Source organism: Tiliqua scincoides, chromosome 3, assembly GCF_035046505.1.
Source record: "Tiliqua scincoides isolate rTilSci1 chromosome 3, rTilSci1.hap2, whole genome shotgun sequence".
Taxonomy (NCBI): Eukaryota; Metazoa; Chordata; class Lepidosauria; order Squamata; family Scincidae; genus Tiliqua; species Tiliqua scincoides.
In genome coordinates this window covers 181772640-181796822 of record NC_089823.1, presented here as the reverse complement: position 1 = coordinate 181796822, position 24183 = coordinate 181772640, and the positions used below count along the sequence as shown (strand labels likewise).

The 24183-nt window shown below is 42.0% G+C and overlaps 1 protein-coding gene across 19 annotated transcripts in view; it reads left to right on the top strand.

Moving 5' to 3' along the window:
* TCF7L2 (transcription factor 7 like 2) overlaps positions 1 to 24183 on the top strand; it is a 262031-nt gene that overhangs the window by 81612 nt on the left and 156236 nt on the right. For all 19 annotated transcript variants that reach the window (XM_066622309.1, XM_066622306.1, XM_066622322.1 and 16 more), the window contains exon 4: positions 15315 to 15416. In XM_066622309.1, coding sequence (XP_066478406.1) covers positions 15315 to 15416 — 102 coding nt within the window. The remainder of the gene's footprint in view (positions 1 to 15314; positions 15417 to 24183) is intronic.

The following is a 24183-nucleotide window of genomic DNA, read 5'->3' as shown; positions in this document are numbered from 1 at the left end:
CAATTCTTTGGGATGTATAATTTTTGTTTTGTTTTGTTAATTTTGTTGTTTTTGTATAATTTTTTTTGTTTTTGTTGAACAATAGCTACATAGAAAACTGGTGTATCATAGTGGTTCCATTAAAGCTATTAATTGGGAAGTCCCCAGTTTGCAAATCTTGTCCTTCCCATGAATTCATTAGGTGACCTTAGGCTAAGGGTCAGCAAGTTATGGCCGGTGGGCTAGATCTGGCATGAAGCCCAGCTTGGGAAGAAAAGTCTCCTGCCCAAGTCATCATGCGTCTGATGGGGAATGGCGGAGCTGCCCACCCCTTTGTGTGGCACAGCAACTCCGCAAGCCTGGGCAGGCAGCTCTACCATTCCCCATCTGGCATGTGGTAAACTGGGCAGCAGATTTTGTCTCCCAAATGGAGGTCTACGCAGCTGCTTCCAGGTGCCCAGCAACCTGGACAATTGGTGGTGATGTGATGACATCAGCACAGAACGTCTGGCCCCTTTGAACAAAAAGGTTGCCAACCTCCATCCTGTTCACAGGGACGGGTGGGTGGGGAGCGGGAGGCGGGGCCAGAAGCCGGCAGCTATGCCAGATCCTACCCTGGGTAGCACGGAGTGGCTCCAGGCTGTTCTGTTCTGCTTGGCTCTGCACCACCTCCCAAGGTGGCGCAGATCCAAATAGACCCATTGGGGCCGCTGCAGCTCTCCCCAGGGTACGGGGAAAAGTTGCCCTGGCTGAGCCACAGACAGCCCCAAACTTGCCCTGGGTACAACACAGACCACTGGCCTGCCTGTTCCAGTGCAAGTTAGGATTGCGTTGTAGGTTGCTGTGGATGGAGTGACTCAAGATGGGGTGTGCCCTCTTCATAAGTCATTCCCCCAACACATTCTTGCTGGCATAGGTGGGGACCCACGCGGGTAGTATGCACTGAGAAGCCTCATCCCTACTGATGAAGCACACATGAAGCCCTATTACCACCCTCTTTGTGATCACTATCACTGAAGACAAGCAGTGAATATGAATATAGGGCTTCACTCAATGCAAAATCATGGAGTGGGCTCTTATGCTTTCCATATGCATACTGAAATGTGGGGGGTGGGGAAATAATGACTGAATAAGATTACAGAGTCTGTGACTGAGAGCCCCATCCTATGCATGTCTACTCAGAAGTAAGTTCCGTTGTGTTCAGTTGGGCTTAGTCCCAGGAAAGTGTGGATAGAATTGCAGCCTAAAAATTCCTGCCTGTGTTGGCAAAAGATTAGTGAGATTGTGGTGCTACTTTGGGATAGTAAACCCAAATAAACAGCCTCTGAATTCATTTGGGGAAGATTATCCATTACTTTTAGCAGTTCTGTTCAGTGGTATCTCCTCTGTCATTATACTGTTATCCCTTCATAAAAGGCTTTCAGCCCCTTAACCAAACCATTGGCAATGTGCTTGCATCTACAATATTTACTGTCCCTTTCATCTTGGAACTCTGTTTATTTTATTTGACTTGCATGCTCTGTACCAGTTTGTTGCTGCCAGGAGTTGGCTGTACTGCAAACATAGCTAAATAGTTCCTCATTTTCACCTGTATGTGGTAGGGTTATTTTAAGCAAAAATTATTTTAAAAATAAACAGGTATATTATAGTTCAATTTCTATTTTATTTGTGTAGGCAAGTGTGTTTGTGTACCTGCACTTGTACAATGACAAAATAAGAACAGTGATCCTTTGTGTTTCTCTCTTTCTAAGAACCACAGCCCCTTAACTAAAAACCAATTATCAAAAGTAACGTTGTGAGTCAGTTATTTAGAACCAGAACTTGCTGAGTGACAAGTCTTTCATTTAGGTTATTTAAAGAGTTTTAAAACCTAGTGGCTCCAGATTACCTCTTTGTTGTAGCCTAAAGGGTTAGGAGTGTGCTTGTGGTATAGTGGAGTTGATGGGAGTGGTTTATTGGTTGGGATGCCTGTGGTGGTGTGTTGTCTACTAGGAAAAATGTGGTCAAAGGTTTTTGGAGTCAATGTGTCAGAGATTGACTTCTAGAGAAAATGGTTGGTTGTGTGTGTGTGTGTGTGTGTGTGTGTGTTGTATTTATATGTGTTTACTGTATATAGCTTTCTCCCCCTCCCCCCACCAATTTGGTGAATATTTGGCACAGGAAAAAAAATGCCTACAGGAAGTGAAATACTAAGGAGGCCAAATTATGTCCTTAATATTTGTCCCTCTGTATTTTAATTATGACATCTTCCTTTTTGGAGGTAGAAGTGAGACCTACGTATAGGTGAGAAAATAAAGACTCAATATTTACTAGCTACTCATTTGCCTCTTGCCTCAAGAATAGTTAGACTTCAACAGAATGAAAAAGAACGAATTTTTATTCCCAAATATTTGCATATAGTGAAACCACTTTACGATTTACAGCCTAATCCTAAATCCCCACACGGTGATGCAGTGGTGCCAGCTTGGCTTCTGCTGTATCCCACAGGCGATTTTTGGCTGCTAGGGGTCTCCTTGGGAAAAAGAGACGTTTGTCCCCTTGCCTTGGGGAAAGCTCCAGCAGCTATAATGTGTCAACTCTGCATTGATCCATGCAGACAAATAAGACCTAAGAAGGGGTTTGGATACAGTGCATGCTGATGCCACCAATCCTGCTCCCTGTCAGGCCCAATCAGCTCACACCCACTAGTCCATTTCACCCTCCCCCTAACCGCATTCAGCCCCCTCCTCACCCTCCCTTCTTTCTCCCACCACTGTGCTAGACTTCTTCAGCAGACCTCTGTCACTCTGCTGGTGTGCACAGGAAGGCTTTGGCCTTCCTGCCAGTGTGCCTGGCCCTCACGCTATCAACACTTTATGACTCTTTTGCGCCAGGATTGGGCCATTTGCACATTTGCGCCGGGATTGGGCCATTAGGCAATTTTGAATGGATACGTTCATTCCTGCATTGCTTTTCTACAGAGGTGGAGAAAATACTAAAGTATCTACTAATAGTATACTTTGAAAATACCAGGTATATTACAACTTTTCCAAAATTGGCACATGCGCACTTCTGATTTCAAGTTCCCCTCTTGCAGTCAAGCATCTCCACACATCTGCATTTTTGAATGTTGTGCTTTTGTCTATACTGTGTCAGTAAGTGCTTTAAATCAATAGAATGTGTTATCTCCTGTTGAGGTTTAGCATAAATTACCTGAAGAACACACCAGTATGCAGGTGCCAACAGTTCTTCTGATTTTCACTGTTCCACTAGAAATATATTAGATTCGAAGAAAGAAGCCACTAATTTTTCCAGCCACCCCATTCCCTGTAATTTAAATGGCTGTAGACCTGAACATGTGACATGTGAAACCCCTCCTTCCTTTTTCATGACAAAGGAAATGGGCATATATTTCCACAGCAAACCAAAATTGTTTGCTTTCCGTACATTTCTGTTTGTACAAATCTTTATTCTTTTTTCTCCTTCTTTTGAGTGGCATTTTTTTTAAATCTGCACATGCTATGAAAGAATTTGAGGTGATAGTGGCTGATAGGGCGGGTGTGTGGAGTGACTTGAATTAGAAATTTTGTAGTGACCTGTCAAATCACAAGTGTGTGGAGATAGTTAACTATTGTGTGAGGATTTCAGCCTTCATCTTTTACTTTTCTAATGGACAATTGAGACATTCAGGCTTATGAGTTGAAAGGAAAATGGGTGCACGTGGTCTTGCTGGCATCCCAGGCTAATGCTGTGTAGAAGAAGCAAATAGAGAGAAGGATTATTGATAGGGGAAACAACTGGTCCTGAGTCCTGGGAGGGAATGTTTATTTCTCTGCTCTCTAGGAGGGATTTGGAAAGAGCTGTAATCCTGGGTTAGGAGTAATTTGTTACAGCAAGATGATACTTGAGTGGCAGGAGCTTTCTGGCTGAGGCAGCAAGTTTTTTTTTGTTTTTTTTTTAAATGCAGGGGGAGTAACTGGTCTCCTCCAAAGGTCAGCCTGACATAAATCCCCCTCCCTGTAAGTTTTGTTTCACAACCAGCAAAATTAACCAAAGGGACAGTTGACCTTTTTGCTTCATCCTTGGGCATCTGTTCACACAGTCTCTCTCTCGTTAAAAAAGATTGCAACAAAGAATGTGCACAAGTTTGAGAATGCTGTGAAAAGTTTAAGTTTTCTGCTGGGATTTTAGAAATATTCCCACCTTCTCCTGTGAGACCAGAACGTTTTCTGGTTTTAATATTAGCTCAGCAATTTCCAAGCTCTTTTCCTCATTCCTGTTTTACTGAGATGACACTTTCTGTATTAAAATGCCCTGTTTGTTTTCCTATGTTTTAAACAAAGTGAGCTCCTGACTCTGGGGAAGAGATGATTTTGCAAGTTCTTGGGTCATTGTTGTTAAGGGGTGCAGAGACAGGCTGAAACTGTTGGAGCCAAAAGTTTTGAAGTAACCCCTTGTCACTGTGAAGACCTATTCATAAAGAAAACCACAAAGGATGTGACAGGAAATTCAGTATGAAATCTGTTGGGTTTACTAGGGAACATCTTTTAGCAGTTCATTTAGAATTGCCATTTCAGCAAAAATTGGTAAACAGCTAAACTTGTTATGAATTTTCCAACATCAGGAGAAAGCTGGATTAACTTCACCAGCATCTACAATAGCATAATAGCAAGATACTGGCAATAGTTGTAATATTTTTTTTAAAAATGAGTTGAAGGTGTTTCTATATTACCATATGATACTTTGACCAGATAACAAAACTAATATGGGAAGTCCTTGCCCAAGACTTTGTAATTAAAACTATTCACACTGTGAGGACATCCAGAATATCTTAACCAAAACCCACAATTTGGAAGCTTGTTTCATTTCCCCAAAAGCTTTATAGCAGAATTAACAGAAAATTATCTAAAGCAGGGGTGCTCAATAGGTGGATCACGATCTACCGGTAGATCGTGAGGCAAAATGAGTAGATCGCAGAGCCCTGTCTCTCCAAACTGTTAATATGTCAGTTTCGTCTAGTGACTAGAGGAAACTGACATATTTAGCTAAATTGACACTGAAACTGACACTTTAGCTGCTCTTCAGGCATGCAGCAACAAAACTGACGAAACTGACTAGACTCCAGTAGGGGCTCCATCCATTAAAGGGGGTGTCTGTCAGACACTTCCTTCCCCCCTGGTAGATCTCCGGGCCTTGCTGGGTTTCAAAGTAGCTCTCGAGCCAAAAAAATGTGAGCACCCCTGATCTAAAGGGATGGTCAATCTTTTTGCCTCATCCTTATCTGTGTACACACATTCCCCCTTTGTTAAACAAAGATTTAAGACAGTGGTTCTCAAATGTTTTAGCACCAGGATACAGTTTTTAGGTCTACCAGCTGGGCAGACCTGGGCTCTTGTTCCAGCCAATGGCTTTATAAAATATACAGTACTTTATATACAAGTACTTTATAAAATATACAGTATTAAGCTAGAATATAATATATAACAATGAACACATGATGGGCACAATCCTAACCAGGTCTACTCAGTTCTATTTTGTTCAATGGGGCTTACTCTCAGGAAAGTGTGATTAGGATTGCAGCCTAAGGCAATGGGAGTAAATCTCACTGAACTAAATGGGGCTTAATTCTGAGTAGAAAGGTGTAGGATTGTGCTGTTAATTTCTTCATCCAAACAGTTAAAATAAAACAGCTACATTGTTAAACCTACAGCACAAGCGTAGGCAGTTCTACTCAGAAGTAAGCCCAATTGTGCTCAATGGGACTTACTGCCAGTGCAGCCCAAATCGCTTAAAACCCACTGCAATAGGGAAATGTTTCAATAGTATCTAAAAGGATGGATTTAGGTGGGTCTCCTTGGACAGGTATTTCTACATCCCAAGGCTCACTACACAGGGAAAAAACCGACCACCAAAATATATGGTACCCGCCATGTAGATAGTGCCTGAAGATTTTGTTCCTGGCACCTTAATGAGCATGTAGTGACACATTGGAGGAAGTGCTTTTCAAAACATTCTGGATTGACACAGTTTCGGTTTTATATGTTATCAGTAAGTTTTTATGTGGGCCAAGAATCTAGAAGGAACCTAGCATAGTCAAAAAACAGCCTGTATGCATATATTTTTCTGTGTGTCCCTTGGCTGAACACGATTTTATGTTACAAGAATAGTAGCTTGGTTGGTAGACTGGTATGGGAAGGCATCATGGAACATGTTAAACCTGCCAGTCTTATGAGAACCTTAGCACGGTGTTTCTCAAACTGTGGGTTGGGACCCTCTAGGTGGGTCACAAGCCAATTTCAGGTGGATCCCCATTCAATGCTTCCATGGTATGTGACTGCACTGGGGAAATGTTACAGATCTAAACTTTTAACGGGCTAGTGGGTATATGCTTTTAACAATGATAGTCAATGGGGCTTACTCCTGGGTAAGTGTGGATAGGATTGTAGGCTCTGGGATGTTTGGGGACTTTTTAAAAAGCAGATCAGCAACTTCTTGGGAGGGTTAGGGGGGTTCTTCTTCTGGCAGCATTTCCAGCAAGAGTCTTTCCCACCCTCACCTAAAAATGCCAGGGTGGCATTGAACCTGGAACCTTTTGGACACAAAGCAGGCGCTTTTCCACTGAGCTATGACCATTCTTCCCAGAGATCTCCTTTGTCAGAGCTTTATATTGGTTGATCTTTGAGGTTATGGAAATGTGAATGATGAACTGCATCATCCAGAAAAGATAACAGCCAGTGAACCCATTGCAACCATGTTAGCAGTTCTAGCAGTAGAGTTCTCCTAGTAGTAGATCAAAATCAAAGAGGTTGTTTGATCTGGACCATGAATTGGGTCTCTATAGCAAGGGTCTCCAAACCCTGGTCCGGGGGCCAGATGCAGCCCGCGGAGAGCCTCTATCAGCCTCTGATCCCCTGAGAGCCTCTGGCCCAGTTGACCAACACAACCAGAGTTGTGCTTGTGGGGCGGGGGAATGGGGTTCCATTTAAGTGTATGCTTTCTTTCTTGGGCTGTGTTGGTATTTGGAAAAATCCTGGACATTTGAGCCCATTCATTTATTCATTCATCTAAGGTCCATCTCTAATGTATTATTTAAATTTTATATTTAATTTTTTTTTCCAGCCCTCACCACCGTGCCAGATATTTGATGTGGCCCTCTGGCCAAAAAGTTTGGAGACCTCTACTCTATAGAATGTGTATTTGTCATTTACTTGTGGCAATAGTAATAATGTTGTGGTTCCTGTTCTTGTAAATATTTTTGGAGCCCATGCCATTGTCAGCAAAACTGTAGAAAATGTAATTTAAGTATTAAAAAAAATCAGAAATGTATTTATCACATTTTTATACTGCCCTTCCTTCAAGGAGCTCAGGGTGATGTACATGGATCTTTCCCCGCTTTTGACTTCACCACAACCCCATGAGATATGATAGGCTGAGAGATAGTGACTGGCCAAAGGTCACCAAAAAAACTTTGTGGCTAAGTGAGGATATGAACCAGGATCTAAGTCCAGCACCAGAACCATTACATCATCCTGGTCATTCCACGCATGGAAGATCTTGATTATAACCAAGGACCTCCTTTTCTCCTTCTTTGAACTTGGCTCCAAAAATAGTTGCAATGTGTGACTTAAAATGTGCTACTTTCCTCAGCTGCAGACTTTGAGGCAGTAGTCCTGGGTGGCACTCATCTTCTGCTAGCAGAAATGTTCTTTGTACGAGAACATCATATGAGTGGAAGGACATTGTTCCAGGTTGGTGCATGGAATAGGTTGCTTCTGTTCCAGAATAGTTCTTGTGCTAGCAAGAGATGTTGGGTGTCATGCTGCACAAGCTCATTTCAGTATGTCTTGCACAAGTTCATTGTCCAAGCTGAAAAGTTCCTCTTCAGCTAGCTGTTGTGCAACATTGTGGTGTGCCACCACCACTAAAAGTCCTTAGGTAAATGTCATTGGGGATTCCACCTCATGATTTTAAATAGAAGGTTTTACTTTATGATTTATAATAGGGGTGGGCAAACCCTGGCCTGTGGGCCATTTGTGGCCCTCAGGGATCTCCAATCCGGCCTGCAGGGAGCCCCTAGTCTCCAATGAGCATCTGGCCCTTCGGAGACTGTTGGAGCCCGTGCTGCCCTGCGACTGCTGGTCACAACCGCCGGACGCAAGCTCCAGGCCAAGTTAGAGCAAGGTCTTTTATAGTCTATTTATTTGTTTTCTGCTTTTCCCCGGTCTGCTTTCACACCCGCCTCCCCACCCTCCAGTGCCTTTGAACAACTTATGTCTTCATGTGTTTCTGGCTTGATCTGAATGTTTTCGTTGTGCAAGTGGTGTGTGGCAAACTGTTCATAGTTCTCATGTGGTTTCTACATATATGTATTATAGTTCTCATATGTATTTTAAATAGACTCAGAAAAATTCATTCATTCATATAAGTTTTGTCATTTATTCAAGTTTTGTCATATATTCATTTATGTAAATTTATTCAAATTTGAAATGTAAATTACTTCTTTTTTTGCAAGCCCCTGACCTGGTGTCAGAGAGATGATGTGGCCCTCCTGCCAAAAAGTTTGCCCACCCCTGAGTCTATAAAATAGATTATTTGATTCATACAATCATTTAGAAATCAGGTTTTTAAAAAATCCTTTATGTCTCTTTCTTTTAAAGAAACACATGCAATTTGAGAAAAAAAATGCAGTGTGGAATCCATTCAGTAAACATTGTTCATTCACAAGATAGAATTAAAATCTCCTGAAGTCTTGTCATAGCTGTGACATGATTGCAGTTTCTTTCTCGCTTTAGCTCTGCTTCCCTCTCCTTCCCCTGCTGTCAAGTTTTGATTGCAAGCACTTTCAACCAGCAGCCAGTCCTTTTAATTCTTTGCAAAGTATTATACACATATAAATGCACTTAGTGGATGATGATGACCATACCAACTATATAATAGTGGTTCTCACACATTTAGCACCAGGACCCACTTTTTAGAATGAGAATCTGTCAGGACCCACCGGAAGTGATGTCGTGACGGAAGTGATGTCATCAGTCAGGAAATTTTTAGCAATCCTACTCACACTTACCCAGGAGTAAGTCCCATTTACTATCACTGTTAAAAGAATATACATAGTAGTGTGTTAAAAGTAGAGGCCTGTAACATTTCCCCAAATGCAGTCACAAACCATGGTACCATCTTAACATATTAAAAATAAAACATTGAAATGAATAGGGATCCAATTGAAATTGGCTTGCAGTCCACCTAGTAGGTCCTGACCCACAGTTTGAGAAACAATTTGTACCTGTTCTCTCCCATCCATCTGTACAATTTAGGCTAATCAGCCTTAACTAGTAACTTCCAAATTAAGACAAAATTACCACTTGAATTTTTTTTAGAATGGGGCCCCCATATTCATGCATTACATATCCACATATTGCATCCACGACCTGCCCCCCCCCCAATGCACCTGCTCTGGAGACAAGAGGGCTCTGCTTCCATCGCCTGCAAAGGATTGTCTGAACCCAGCAGAGGCGTCTTTCTGCGACCTCTGCCTGGCTCAGAGTGAGCCTTGGAAGCAAAAACACGTGGTTTTGGGTTTTTAAAAAAAAACAACCAAAAGAAACAAAAGTGATTTTTTAATGCCTTATAAGTCATTAGAAGGTCTGGAGAAGCCTTTAGAGGCAAATGTCTTGTGGCCTCTGCTGGGCTCAGATGAACCTCTGGAGGTGAGGGGAGCAAAGCAGGTGGGGGCTTTTGCCCATATCTATAGTTTCACTTAACCATGGGTCATGCCTGTAATGTATATAACACCTTTTTTGTGTGTGTTTGTTTTTTAATGGGACTACAATTGGAGACAACTTGGTGCTTTGACATTCTTGGGCTTAGATAGTCTTGGTAGGATTTGGGCTTTGCCTGCACTAAGTGGGGAGGGGTGGGATTGAACTAGATGACCTCCATGGTTTCTTTGAATTTCTGGCTGCCAGAAGGCCTTAGAAGGGCTTCTAAGGGTGGGAGAGGCCACATGCCTCTCATTTTGTGAGTCTGAGGTTGCAATCCTGTGCACATTTACCTGGGAGTAAGTCCAATTGAAATCAGTAGATTTCATAGGATCTGAGTAGATATGCATAGGATCGTGATTTAAGTCTTTTGGATGCCCTTTTGTTTCAAGTCTACTTTTCACTCTCTTCCAGAACAGCATTTTTTGGTAGTTGCAAGTTACTAGAGGTTTTGTATGGGAGTGCTTTAGTTTGCTGCCTTGGGCTGTGCCTCATTTGAAACATCAGTTTTAGCAGTCAGATGATTGATAATGCTTGTTTTCTTGAAGATATCCTATCCCTTTCAACTTAAACAGAATCCTTATCCTGTGCCTTCTGAGAGCTTGCTTTTCCCCTTGCAATGAATTTAATTGTGTTTTAAGAGAGTTTTTGGTTTCTCTCGGGGAAGAAAACTCGTCACTCATGTTTGCCAGCCTTTTGCACAGAGGCCTTGAGCCTGCAATTACTATAGTCTCAAAAACGTTTGTTTCTCTAAATCAGCGATTTTCCATCTTTTTCATCTCATGGCGCACTGACAAGGTGCTAAAATTGTCAAGGCACACCATCCGTTTTCTCACAATTGACAAGGCAAGCTGCACTGCTGGCCGAAGCTTGCATCCCATAGTGCTCATCTAACACATGATCCTCTCCCAAACTCCCACAGCACAGCTGCAGACCATCCCACCAGTGGCACACCAGTGCACCATGGCACAGTGGTTAAAAATGGCTGCTATAAAGAAACAATAGTTACTCTTGCCTATACATGAGTTTATATGATTTATATGATACAAATGTTAACATGACTCAAGCAATAATGAATGTTTTCCAAAATAATAATAATAATAATATAATATTCTTATTATATTCTTATAAATAACAGCATTTGTTCTGTTTTAAAACTTTTTTGAAGTGTATTTCATGTTCCATGCTTGGAGGGTCTGTTTAACATTTCAGGGTTTAGGCAGGATAAGAGAGGGAATTGTGGAATGGTTTTATAGCACAGATAATTCAAAGTCCTATACTGGAATGCAGAACCAGAGTTGGAATCCTGGGAGAAATATTTAGCCCTTTTCTTCTTCTTCTTTGCAGCCACTTGCATGTTGGAGGGACTCCCATTTGTATTTGGGGCTGAAAGAATAGAATTTCCTGCTATTTCACATAGTAGGAAGGAAAGGATTTGCTGCTCTCCAATAATAGGACAAAATTCCCCCCCGCCCCCCAAGGGGGAAAAAAAAATCTATGAATAGCTTTGTACTGCTGCAGTAGTAAACTTGAGAAGGCGATTACACAGTCCCCTTCTAATATGAGTATTGTAAGTGCTGTGATGTAACCCTTCCTCTGCCAAAAGAGTCTCCCTTCTTCAGTTTCCAACTTAATGCCTAAAGTATTGTGCATGGATAGTGGGGCAATTATTTGGCAGCTCTTTCCATTGTGCAAGACTTGTTGTGGGGTGGATTTCTGTTCTGTAATTCCATAGGACTGCTTTCTCTTTCTCACTCTCCCACCATCTGGATTCAGTTAACTCACTCGGCAGTAGGACTGAGTCTCATTTCCTCCAACCAGTAATGTTATATAGGCAGTGATCCTGGCCTGCCCTAACATAATTGAAAATTATGTGTATTGTAGACTTGTAGCGCTGAAATGTAGACTCGTAAAAATCTGGGGCTCAGGTAGCCTGTGGAGATTGGATTTGGCACACAATGAAGCTTTTATGTAAAATAAGAATTATAAGCCACCACATTAATATTGTATTATGGCCATGACAATTCCTGGGCTGAAAGACTTTGAGGCAATCCTCAGGCTGTTGAACAAAGCAAATGTTTTATCCTTTATCAGTGTTGCTGAATCTGTGCTGAAACTGAAAGGGCACATTTCATGAACATGTTCTTCTTTTATAAGAGACACCTCCCTTCAGAAATCCTCTGGGGCTCACATATCTGGCATTTTTTTTTTCTGGGGGTAATGAAGAGAAGTATGATCAGGAGACTCTGGGCCCCATACCTGTCATTTGTGGTAGTGGTAGTCCTCCATTTTGAGCCATATCACAGTGTGTGACTTTGACACTATTTTCAGTTTTGATTGTTCATTTCATTCTTCTTGGTATCAGTCATATTATTCCATAGCCAATCAATTTGGGCATAATCAAAGCTAGAACAGAGTATTTGCTGTGAACTAGCTTTTTTTTCTTTCTCTCCCAGTAAAGTCATCATGTAGCTGTGTGTGTTTGGCTATGTGATGATGACAGCTTTGTTAGGAATGGTCATCAGGGCTGTGAATTGGCACAGAAAGATAACTTTCAGGGGCACATTTTGAATTTGCTGAATTCCTTTTGTCGCACTGAAATAATTATTGAAGCATCAGGTCTAATATATTAAAAATAAAATATTGAAATGAATGGGGACCCACCTGAAATTGGGTTGCAACCCACCTAGTGGGTCCCAACCCACAGTTTGAGAAACACTGCTCTAGGCAACAATGGTCATTTTATTTATTACTATTCACTACTTGACTGTGGTGATGTTTATTCTCCCCCCCCCCGCTATATGCATACGTAACAGCAATTAGTAACAGTTGATCCTAAACAGATTTTATTATTATTTTTACATCGAGCTGTCCTCTTAAGTTTTGTCTGGACTTAAATTGCAGTTGGCTGGCTGGGTGGGTGACATTGGCTTAGTTGAGTCTCTTTGTTAGAATTTCTATTTGAGAATAAATGAATAAATGTAAAGGCTGAATTTTAAATTCGTGTAGGAATTAAAAGTTTAATGTAACTCCTTTCATTGCTTATATCCAAGTTATATTCATAGCAGTATGTATTTTGTGATAATGCTGCAAGGGCGGAATACAAGGGGTGCGCAATTCCAAATCTTGAGAACCTTAAAAAAAGCAGGTTTCTAGCCCTTAGACCTGTGAGGATAGGTTTGAAATTGTGTAGCCAGTGCCTGGTGAAATCTCAGTAGCCAGAAAGGAGCCTCTGCAGAGATCCCAAAATGGGACTGCAGCTGGCTTCTCCTAATAAGAAACAGAAGCAGAATAAATAATAATGTCAAACTTTATATGCAAATTTGATTAACTGGCATAATTCATTCTTGTTTCATTCTTACAGCAGAATTTGGATTACCTTGATACATTAGTTGTTTTCCATAATAATTATTTTACTATTTTTAAATAGTATTTGGCTATTCTACAAACATCACAAGTCTGCACATGTCTACTTAGAAGTAAGTCCTATTAAATTCATTAGACCTTACTTCCAGGTATTTATGTATAGTATAGGATTGCAACCAGAAGGTTCTAGTAAAACAATATTCTATTGTTTGGTGCTGATTTTCACCTCCTCCTATATTAAAATACCACGAAGTGAGCTGCAAAAATGTTGCTGTCTAATAACCAAGGATGGCATCAACAGTTTCACTTACTCTGGAGCAAGGGGAAGTATGAATGCCACTCTGAGTGTTCTGTTCTCGTCCTCTTCAACCACCATTAAACCTGATACTAATGGGAACTTTGGCAGTGTTTTAGTTGTACTACTTCTGCCAATCAGTCCTGACCCACATGATGAGCACATGATATATCTGTCATTGGGCTATACCACCTCAGATTATGGATCAAATGTTTGAATACTTCCCCATTGGGGAAAATGTAGCTTGTCTGGGAGACAATTTTAGCCTAGCCTCCTCCCTGACCTCCTTGCTTGTATTGAATGCATAGGGATGTGTGTTTTAAGGTTCATCCAGTAAAGGTCAGTGGCAAAGATCCACTGGGGCTTGTGCTGCAAAGTGTCTATATAAATTTGACACATTCTTTCTCAGCGGGACCTGCTTCCGGTGTAAATTCTGAATTCTATCTCCTGACCTCAGTAACAAGAATAAGTTTGGTTGCTATTGTTGGAGGGAGTGAGCTGTACCATATTTCTGCTTGTGCCTCATGAACAGGATTGTTTACTGTGTCTCAGTTTCATGGCCAGTCTGGTGACTTATGCAAAGTCATTTAAGGTTGGGAGGTTACTTGGGTGGCACAGGGTCACATGTTCTCTAACAGACTCTTTTATTGCTTGTGCTGATGGACAAGGAGGAAATGACTTTGTTTAATGAACAGAATTCAGGTTGGGTTTACAAGGCTGGAGATTATATCTTTATATTTATAGGAAGATTACATCTTTTTAACCTGTGAAATGATTGGGTTTTAAAAAAATGGCTGCAATCCTAAAACGCATAGTTTTGCTTGAGTGTCACAGATTTGTGGAATTGTGCTTTCAAAATGGGATCAATCTTCATAAAAGAGGTTTTTCTGCTCACTTGACAGTACTTTTCAGAGCAGAAAAGAACTACATGCATGGAAAACCGAGTCACTATGCAATCCTGTGCATGTCTACTCAGAAGTAAAAACGTTTGAATTCAATAGGACTTACTCCCAGGTGAGAGTATATAAGCAGGGGTATCAAACATAAGGCCCACAGGCTGGATGTGGCTCCCCAGAAGCTCTTTATTGGACCCTTGGACTCTCCCAGCACCACCATCAGCTGCTCTTAACTGCTGAATGGACAGCCTGCATGATAATTGGGCTCTTCCATATCGTGAAAATATGATCAAGATTTGCATATTTACTGTCATTTTCAGCTCATGTTCCTAAGAAAAGAAGCATTTATTTCTGACTGTGACCTGCTTATTGACATCCCTTCTAGCTTTATGACATCACTTCCGATCCTTAGCAAGCATCGGGGATACTATTCAGCCCACTGTATATAGCCCACTGTTTGACATCCCAGTATATAGAATTGCACAATTAATTGCTGTTATGTCTAATAAGAGGAAGACTGTCTTTTTAAACCATTTACTCATTAGGGCAAATGATTATCCAGGATTTATCCAGTATTAGCAGTTGCCTTTAATACGTTTGTATCGTATAAATGGAGTGCTCTCTACTTGGACTACAAGAAATTTTATACTATTTCAGTTACAGCCCCTATAATCTTAACTTGCCCTGCTTTTTCCCTCTTTCTGCTTTTGTTTTTCTACGCTGCATCCTTTTTCAGAAATATTTTACTAATCAATATATGGATGGTAACTTTGGCTTTTTATTCTCATTTTAATAAATTGTATGAAAATATTTGCTGTGCCACTTCTACGTAACACAGTCACAAAAAATATTTCTAAGGTATAGATTGTACCTTTCTTAGATTGTCTAAGGTATTTTGGTTTTGATTTTTTTCTTTTAGTTTGTTGCATACATTTTAGCTTCACCTCTTTCCCCATGCTGCCAAATATTTGTTTTAAATTTTTTTGCCTTTCTTTTCTGAACTCATTTTTCTTTTTTCCCATTTTTGTTTCCTCCATCCAGTACCTCCAGATGAAATGGCCACTGCTTGATGTTCAGGCAGGGAGCCTACAGAGTAGGCAAGCCCTCAAGGATGCTAGGTCTCCATCTCCAGCCCACATTGTTGTAAGTAAACTAAGAAGAACTTCTTTTGTTTGGGGGGGGGGATGGTATTAACAAGTTTTGCTTGTCATTCTTTTCTTCTTCAGATAAACTACGTGATGAAAGTACTTGGATAAGTTCTCAATTACTGCTCTTAAAAATATCCATTATGTTGAAACCTTTTTTTCCCCTCATAGCAATATATAAATGTAAAAGTTTATCTTCTAAAATCAGTTATAATTGTTGTAATTCAAACAGGACTTAAAAATGATTTTTAAAAATGTTGAAGAAAAAAGAACATAAACTTTCAAGCTGTTTTTATTCAAGTGAAGAAAACAAGCTGTTTGAACTGCAAAAAATCTTAAAATTTGTAATGAGCCCTGCTTTTTCTAAGCATAGGAAAAAGGCAGTCATTTTGGAGGGGGGTATGCATGGATATTGCATCTGAATGGAAACATTTGAAAATCATTAGGGTCTTCATTTCTGTTTTTTGAAGCTGTGTGTATATGTGTATCTGTCTGTGTGCTGAGGGCGGAGAATGCCACTTAAACATTTCTGAACCAATTTTTCAACATATTTGAACTGTGACCCATTCTTGACCAATGTATGTGTAAAATACAGTGGTGCCTAGCACAACGAAATTAATCCGTTCCGCGAGTCCTTTCGTTATGCGAGTTTTTCGTTTTGCGAAGCGCGTTTTCCCATGGGAATGCATTGAAATTTAATTAATGCGTTCCTATGGGCAAGAAAAATCAGAACAAAGACAAATTTGGTTTACAAAGTATTTATTCAGTGCTCTTTAAAGGCATACATACTGTACAGGGGATTTCAAAAACGGGGGGGGGATGCTGAGTGGGGAGCTTGAAGGCTGTAATCCTGTGCACACTTTCCTGGGAGTAAGCACAATGGGACTTACTTCTGAGGAGACACGCACAGGATTGTGCTCTAAGCTGGGGAGGACACAGCAGCTGCACTCAATTGCTTGCTTTTGCCGTGATCATGGGGGGAAACGTGAAGGAAATGGGGCAGTGAGAGGGTGAATGAGCGATGGGGGGATGCTGAGTGGGGAGTTTGAAGGCTGTAATCCTGTGCACACTTTCCTGGGAGCAAGCTGACATGAAGATCCTCCCCTTACTAGGGTGGACGGGATCATAAAGTGACATGAAGATCCGCCCCTTACTAGGGTGAACGGGATCATAAAGGGACATGAAGATCCGCCCCTTACTAGGGTGAACGGGATCATAAAGGGACATGAAGATCCCCCCCCTTAAGACAAACCAGGACAATAAAAAAAAATTCGTTATGCAAAGCATAAGTCATAAAAATTCGTTATGCGAGTTACCAAACTTCGCACACCGCTTTCGTTCTGCGGGTTTTTCGCTGCGCGGGGCATTCGTTATGCGAGGTACCACTGTAGCTCCCAAAGTTATTGTATAAAGTTTCTCTATGGGAAGAGCTTCCAAAACCACTTTTATACACATTCCATGAAATTGCCATGACCTTAGTAGCAGAATTACTTCAATCTAGAGATGGGGTGGAAGATCCATGGAGGAGATCGACTGGAAGAGGAGAATTAATTTTGCATAGGCCCTAGAATATTCCACCTCACCAGGAACTCCTACAGAAGGGAAACCCCATGAACCCTCCACCCCTGCTCCAGCCGAATGATATTGCTGTGACCCCCTCATTTTATTTCAAGGGCATCATAAGAGAGTCAATATCTCTTAAGAGCAGTTGGAGCTAATTCCTAGAAAACTGGGCAAGGGCCTTTAAGTCAAGATGGTTTCTCTCTGATAGCTCCCAGAGGAGATGAAAAAGTTCAGGTTTGGATGCCAGTATTCTAATGGCTCAGGTATTGGCACCTGGAGCTCACTTAGGAATTACATACACATTTCAGGTACTTAAGAGAGGTTGGCTCCATCCCTTTTTCTGAGAGTTACAGGTTCTGTGAGGACTCTTATTCTAGCCTCTCCTTCCTTTGGAGCTGTCTAACATTTGACCTGTTTCCAGAACTCTCACCAATGCTCACCACAAATTCATCTTGACTTGGAGAACCACAAGTTGTTGTTTATGCAGCTGTTAACATCTCATGCTGCCTTGTATCTATGCTTATCAACCTGAATTCTATTAATTTTAGGACCTTGGCATCCAATGCTTTTACACATTTTTAATTCCCATTGATTTCAGTGGAAAAGTACATTACTTTCTTGGGTGGGCAGCCCAATCCTGAGCTGCCTGGAACTGTGGGACCTGGTGGCTCCCTGGCAGGCTCCCACCGGATCCAGAGCCTCCCGTGCTACCGCGGGAGGCTCCTCGGGAGAAGGGGAAGTTTGTCCCCTTCCCCCGAGTAAGGGAAGCAGTCCCGCAATAGGACTACTCACTTTAGTGGTGACTGTTGATCGCCGCTAAAGTGAAGGCACTCATGTAGGGTGCGCAGCCCTTCACAAGTGCCTAGGATCCTGCGGAGCTCGGCTCCGCCTCTTCCCGCCCCCTGGAATGCCCCCGACCACACCTCCCCCCTCCCCGAAACGCCTCCCCCACGCCCCCGACGATGCCCCCATTCCCCGTTCCGCAGCCCGGTGGTCACAGGCACCACTGAGATGCGGAACGCAGGTGCCCACTGGGTGGTAGCTCTGCGCTGGCTGGAGCTGAGCCAGCTCCAGTGGCAGCCCGGCGGTAAGCCCTGCAAATGTGCCTTATGCCATGTTTGCAACTTTGGACCACAGGATTGGGCTCTAAATCAACAGAAGTTAAAAATGCTTAACTTCTGGATGCTTCATTTTGTTCATCTGAACCAATATGCAAGGTCTGAAAAAATAGCTTTGTGGTACCATTTTTTTCAGTATATTCAATAGATTATATTTATTTGACTTTCCGAATTAACACAGCATGACAAAGTGAGCAGTTATGGAGGAAAGAACAACTCTGGATTGTTCAAGGAGGCTACTTGGGAAAACTGTTCTGGATCCGAAGTTGGTGAAGCAATTGCGATCCTGGCCCCTGTGCTGCCTGGGGCCAGGACCACAAAATGCCCCCCAAAGCTACATGCCCCAACTGGATATGTCTGGATTCTTTCTGAGGAGGCCACCAGTGGCCTTCCATGGCCTCTTCCTGGCCTTCTGAGGCCTCTGGAAGGCCTAAATATGTCACCTCCAGTTTGCAGCAAAGATTTTTAGGCCTTCCAGAGGCCTCAGAAGGTCCCTTAATTGTCTATAAAGGCCCGTTTAAAAAAAAAAAAGCAAGCAGAGGGAGTTGCGGTGCCCCCAGGGCATTTTCTCCCCCAACCCATCCAGCCATGCTAATGTGGTGAAGTAGAGAACTGATACTGGGAATTTCAAACATTTCTTTACTAAGGGTGCAATCCTGTTTTTCTCCCCGTGGGTGTCTGAGCATGCGGCTGCACAACACTGCACCAGCTGGTTCTCCTTCTGCCCACTGAAACATCTAGCAGCAGAAGACCTGCTTTAATGATCTGTGCCTTCCAGCAGCTGGATTAGCATGTGTGTGTGGAATAGCCATCGTCGCCCTATGACAGTGGTTCTCAAACCCTCTGGGAGAGTTTGAGAGCCACTAAGTCTTTGCTTAGAAGGCAGCGGGGGCGGGGGGAAGGCAGAGACGCAATGCCCAGCATCACGCCTCTGATCTGGGCGCAGGGGTGTGCTACCACTCATCCCGCCTGCAGCAGCTCCCCAGGGGTCAGGGGAACCCGATGCCAGCCTCAGCAGGATCTCCCATGCAGCGCAGAGCCCTCCAGAAGGTGATCGCAACCACTTCCTGTTTCTCGATCGCAAAACTGGAAGTGGTCGCGATCATGTTCTGGAGGGGTCTGCGCTATGTGGGGAGCCCTACTGAGGCTGGCTCCCCCGATCCCTGGGAGGCTGCTGCAGGTAGGGTGAGTAGCAGCACACCCCTGCGCCCAGATCAGAGGTGCGATTCTGGGCATTGTATCACTGCCTTCCCCCCTCCCTGCCCCTTAAGGGGGCAGAGCCCAGGGCTCCCAGGCTGGGGTGTCAAGATGCCCTAGTTTGAGGACCACTGCATTGTGAGGAGGTATGGGAACCAAAGACTGTGTGCGCAACAAGGGATAGCGTGAGGCAAAGGGATAGATTTTCTCCTATGACGTGCTTCACCACTCCTAAAGCAGCTATTGAAAGTGAATTATTTTATTCACTGTTTCTCCACTAAGATTCTTTTAGTTGGAATGTGGCAAAAAGGTTGGATAGTGCCATATTTCTATAGATCTTTCATTGTTTGCAGAGACCCATTTGCTGGATTACTAGTACAGACTATAAAGCAGACTATAAAGCTATACAGTGGAGGCTGTTTTCTCAGAATCTTCTGTGTTTGTTTGGTCAGGTTTTGGGTTGGATTATTTCTACCTCAACCTGGAGACAGTCCCTGCTGATCATTTAGACTTCTGAGGAGTGCCACATATATACAGCTTCTCCACCAGGATCCTTACTGGCTTGCGAGTTAGAAGCAAGTTAGGTTCTTCTACCTTGCACAAAGGAAAGTAGTTGTAACAGATAGGATGTTGTGGGGCATCCCTTGGTCAATGCAAGATGGATACAGTCCAGAAGAAGCTTCCACATGAATCACAGTGAACTAGAAAATATCTAGATGTGTGGCGAATCTGTATTTTTTGGTCCAATACACTGCCGTCACTTCCACAGCGGCCAATAGGCTTCTCTCAGGGGCCTTATGTTAATGCAGAGCTGCTTGGGAGAAAGTATAATTGGCTGGTGAGAATAAGGGAAGAAGTAAATGCTAGCATATAGTGAGACCTGCACCAGTGGCAGACCTGCCATTCAGTGAAAGGAGCAAATGCCCTGGGCATATGGAGTCTTGTGCACCTCTAGGACTGCGTGGAAACTTCACTGAGGCTTCTGATGCGACTGGAAACTGTGCTTCTGGTTTGTTGGGAGCACAGTTTAAGAGCGTGGGGAAGCTTCAGGAGGCTTCCCCGGTGTGTCCTGGAGTTTTGCGAATGTTGGAATGTTGTGGTGAGTGGGGGATGTGGATTCGCATATGGGGAATGGTGGCATCCATGGGGAGTGCCATTGTGAACTTTTACCCTAGGGTGCGGGGCAGGGGAAGTCCACCACTGACTTGCACAGGGAGTTTCTTCTCCCTGCATCCTTACTGACCATCCATGCTGTCTCCCAGGTGACCTGCAAGATCACAGGGACCGTGGGAGAGAGGATCTGCTGTTGGCTAAGGGGGGAGAAGCATCCCTATCTGCTGAGGAGCATTCTAAATTATGACTTAAGATTTGATTGTAATTATCCAGGAAAATCTAATGTGTGCAGGAAGACCATGTACAGATCAATCTTAAACATACAGCACCTAACATATTTACATTAATATAATCAGAAGTAATTCTTAATGAATTTATTTTTACCCCACCTTTCAAACGCAAAAGGGTTCTCAAGGCAGCTTACAACTACAGCCAAAACAGAACTAACAAAACCACAGCCACCAAAATAAAATACAAAATAATACAATAATCCAACTTCCACAAAATCAATCATACAGATTTTTTAAATGCAAGCTACGAGAGTAAAAAGAATAAACTCAGCAGGGCAATCAAAGCAACTGGAATACCTGGCAAAACAAAAAAGCCAAGTGCCAAAAAATTGAATGCAAGAGGGCCAGATGGACCTCTAGAGGCAGACAGTCTTCTTTGAATTGAGGTGCAGGACTGCTAACTTAATCATACTGAATTGTTAATGATCAGGATAAAATAATATTTGTGTCTTACAGAACTAAATCAAACATGCTCCTTCTGAAAAAAAATTTAAGCAAACTGTAACTATATATTTACAAATATTAACACAGGATTTTTGCAAAAGTATTTCTTTTTCCTTTTTCATTATTTTGGCATATTATGGTTATCATTTTAAAGCTTTTCTTCTATATTAGTAATTTAAGAAAAAAGATACCTGAAGCTTTCAACAATTATTAACAACTTCTTGTAGTAAAATATTGAGTGAATGGTCTGTAAGAATGCCGCCAATTTCTCATATGAAATCTGTGACTTAAATGAAAGATACTCTGGCTAATAACGTATTTAGTTAACCTAAGAGTCCAGAATCAAATTGTTCATGTGTTCTCATGTGAAATCCTTATGAGGTGTATCAAAACCATTTGTAATGTTTTCTTTTCTTTGTTCAATTAGAACTGTAGTTTTTTTTTAACAAGTAAATATCTGACTCGAGACGATTGGGCAAAAAATCATGAGACTTGATTTGAGAACTGAGGCCATTCCCAGGATACGCTTCTCCTGTTTTTGTTTTACAAAGACTTGCATTTAAGTCACTTTGCACCTGGTAAAAATCATGTCTGCCAAAACTGGTGGTGTTCTCCGTATTGTATGTGTCTTATAAAATGGCAAAACTCTTCAGAAATTCCTCCGATTTTTTCCCCCTGTAGGCAACACTTTTGATGTCAGTGTAAATTTTATCTGGGGGTGAGTTTGTAGTCCACTACTTAATGTGACTTTTCTGTTACATAATGAGCATAAAGAAAATTGTTTCAAAAATTGGGAGAGAGGAGGCTCTACACCTGTCTGTTATCCTCTCTTTAAGTTTTGTATTTACTGTTCTGGCCACATGCAAGTGCAAGCATTCCATATCTTTCAGCCCTTTATGGGTGTTTCTGACTTCATTTCAGAAGACATAAAGGGGTGAATTTTACAGCAAAATAATGTTTCCTGCCCCTAGGGAAGTTCCATTCTAGTCAGGAGTGGGTGTCATAACAAGGTGGGTGTCATAGTTCAGATTCATTACTGAATGAAGGGAGGCAGAAACTTGGGGTGAAGGGCACCTCAAATTTGCTGCTCCTCCCGCCACACACCCTAATACCAGCCTCATCATGTTGCTTCATGGCTGGACAGGCCATTGTCAAGCCAAGCTACTTGTTGTATGTTGGGTGAATCCAGATGCAGAAATATTGATCATGTTTTGGAGATTAAGCTTATCCGGATGCACAAATGCTACACCATGCAGCAGTCTCCTGACCGTTTGTATTTTTAGATGGTAGCTAAATTGGTTAATGTTCCCAGATGTGTCTTAATATATGCACACAAATTCATATACTTAAAAACACTGCTGTCTTGGCAGGTACTTCATGCGTATCTGTTCTGTTACTTACTTTGTATCCAGAGCTATTATTTGTACTCTTAATATCCATTTACTGGTAGAAGCTTTACAGTACTGTCAACGTAAAAGACAGAGATGAAGATTTTGGTTCCTTTTCTTTTGAGCTCCTGTCCTCAAAAGCAGATAGTTAGGAAAAGCTGCCACCCAAGAAAGCCCTCCCAGCTATTCTTAGATTCTGTGCAGCATGTATACCTGTGTCAGTTCTTTCTTCATCCAAAGTTCTTCAAAGCAACCATCTTTGCACACTGGCTGCATGTTGATATCCACTAGAATCCTGTGGCACTACAAAGGAATGCTGCATAATGTAAGGCCAAGAAGGGTTGGGCATTAGCATGCATTGCAAAAGGGCAGGTTTTGGCATACAGACATTCAGAATATCATTGTAGCCCTCTATGAATATTGGATATGATAACAATTATTGCTTCCACGTGACTCACAAAGAAACTGTTCTACTAAGAGGTTTGGCCCAAGTTAATCCCTGTGAATTATAAACTGCGTTAGTATTAGTTAAGTGGATGTTAATGAAATGGATGTTTATGCCCCCTGAATATGCAGATGACATCAAGACATATTCAAGGGGCAAGGCCAGGGTAAATGTAAATTTACATGTGGGTTTTGAAGCAGAATTCTTATCTTTCAGCATGCATCCACATGCTCAGAAAAAGAAGAGCCATGTTGCTGCTTGGCATTTTGTTGCATGACCATCTGTTGGGTGGAGAAAACTACTGCCTTCATGTGGCATTTCACTGTGTGACCACATGCTAGTGTGTGGTGCGCGTTTGACAAATGGGAGCATGCTTTTTCCTGGTGGTAAGGTGTACATTTGGAATGCGGTGGTGAATCTCACAATTCTGCACTTTGATGGAAGTGAGATCGGAGTGGAGTTGTTCCCTAGAATAGTATCCAATTGCTAGCTAACTACTGAAAAGCAAAGGATTTATTTTCTAGTAGGAGGTGTCAGCAATGAATTAACAGCAAACATTCACACACCAAGGGCTGGCTCACATAGTCCTTTTTACTACTGAATTTTCTCTGTATGATTGACTGTGAATGGGCATTGGGTGCTCATTTCTTTTGATTGTGTAGAATTTTTTTTTGGCCAGCTACACTCTGTCCATGTAATGCTTTATCCACATCATTGCGTATGTAAGACTAATCACATAGAGAAAAATAATCCTACTTGAAAGTAGAATAAAAGAACTAATTGAACTGTAAGAATGTCCAATGGTTCTTGAACATACTTTGGTATATATCAGGGGTGTCAAACATAAAGCCCATGGGCCAAATGCAACCCTCAGAAGCTATTTATCCAGCCCCTGTCATAATTGAGCTCTCCAGTGTGAAAATATGAACAATATTTGCACATTTTCTCTTCTGTCATTTGCAACAAATGAGTTTCTGTGTGACAAAAAAGTGCTTATTTTTGGCCATCATCTGTTGAGTGATGTCACTTTGCTTAATGATGTCACTTCTGGCCCTCAGCAGGCACCATAAACACTAACTTTGGTGCTCTATATGAAACAAGTTTGACATGCCTGGTATAATCATGCAAAAGGTAATACTGTAAAGTTGGCCAAATAGTTTAACTTGTTTGCATTTTAGTGTGCTTTCTTCTTCTAAAAACCCCTGGA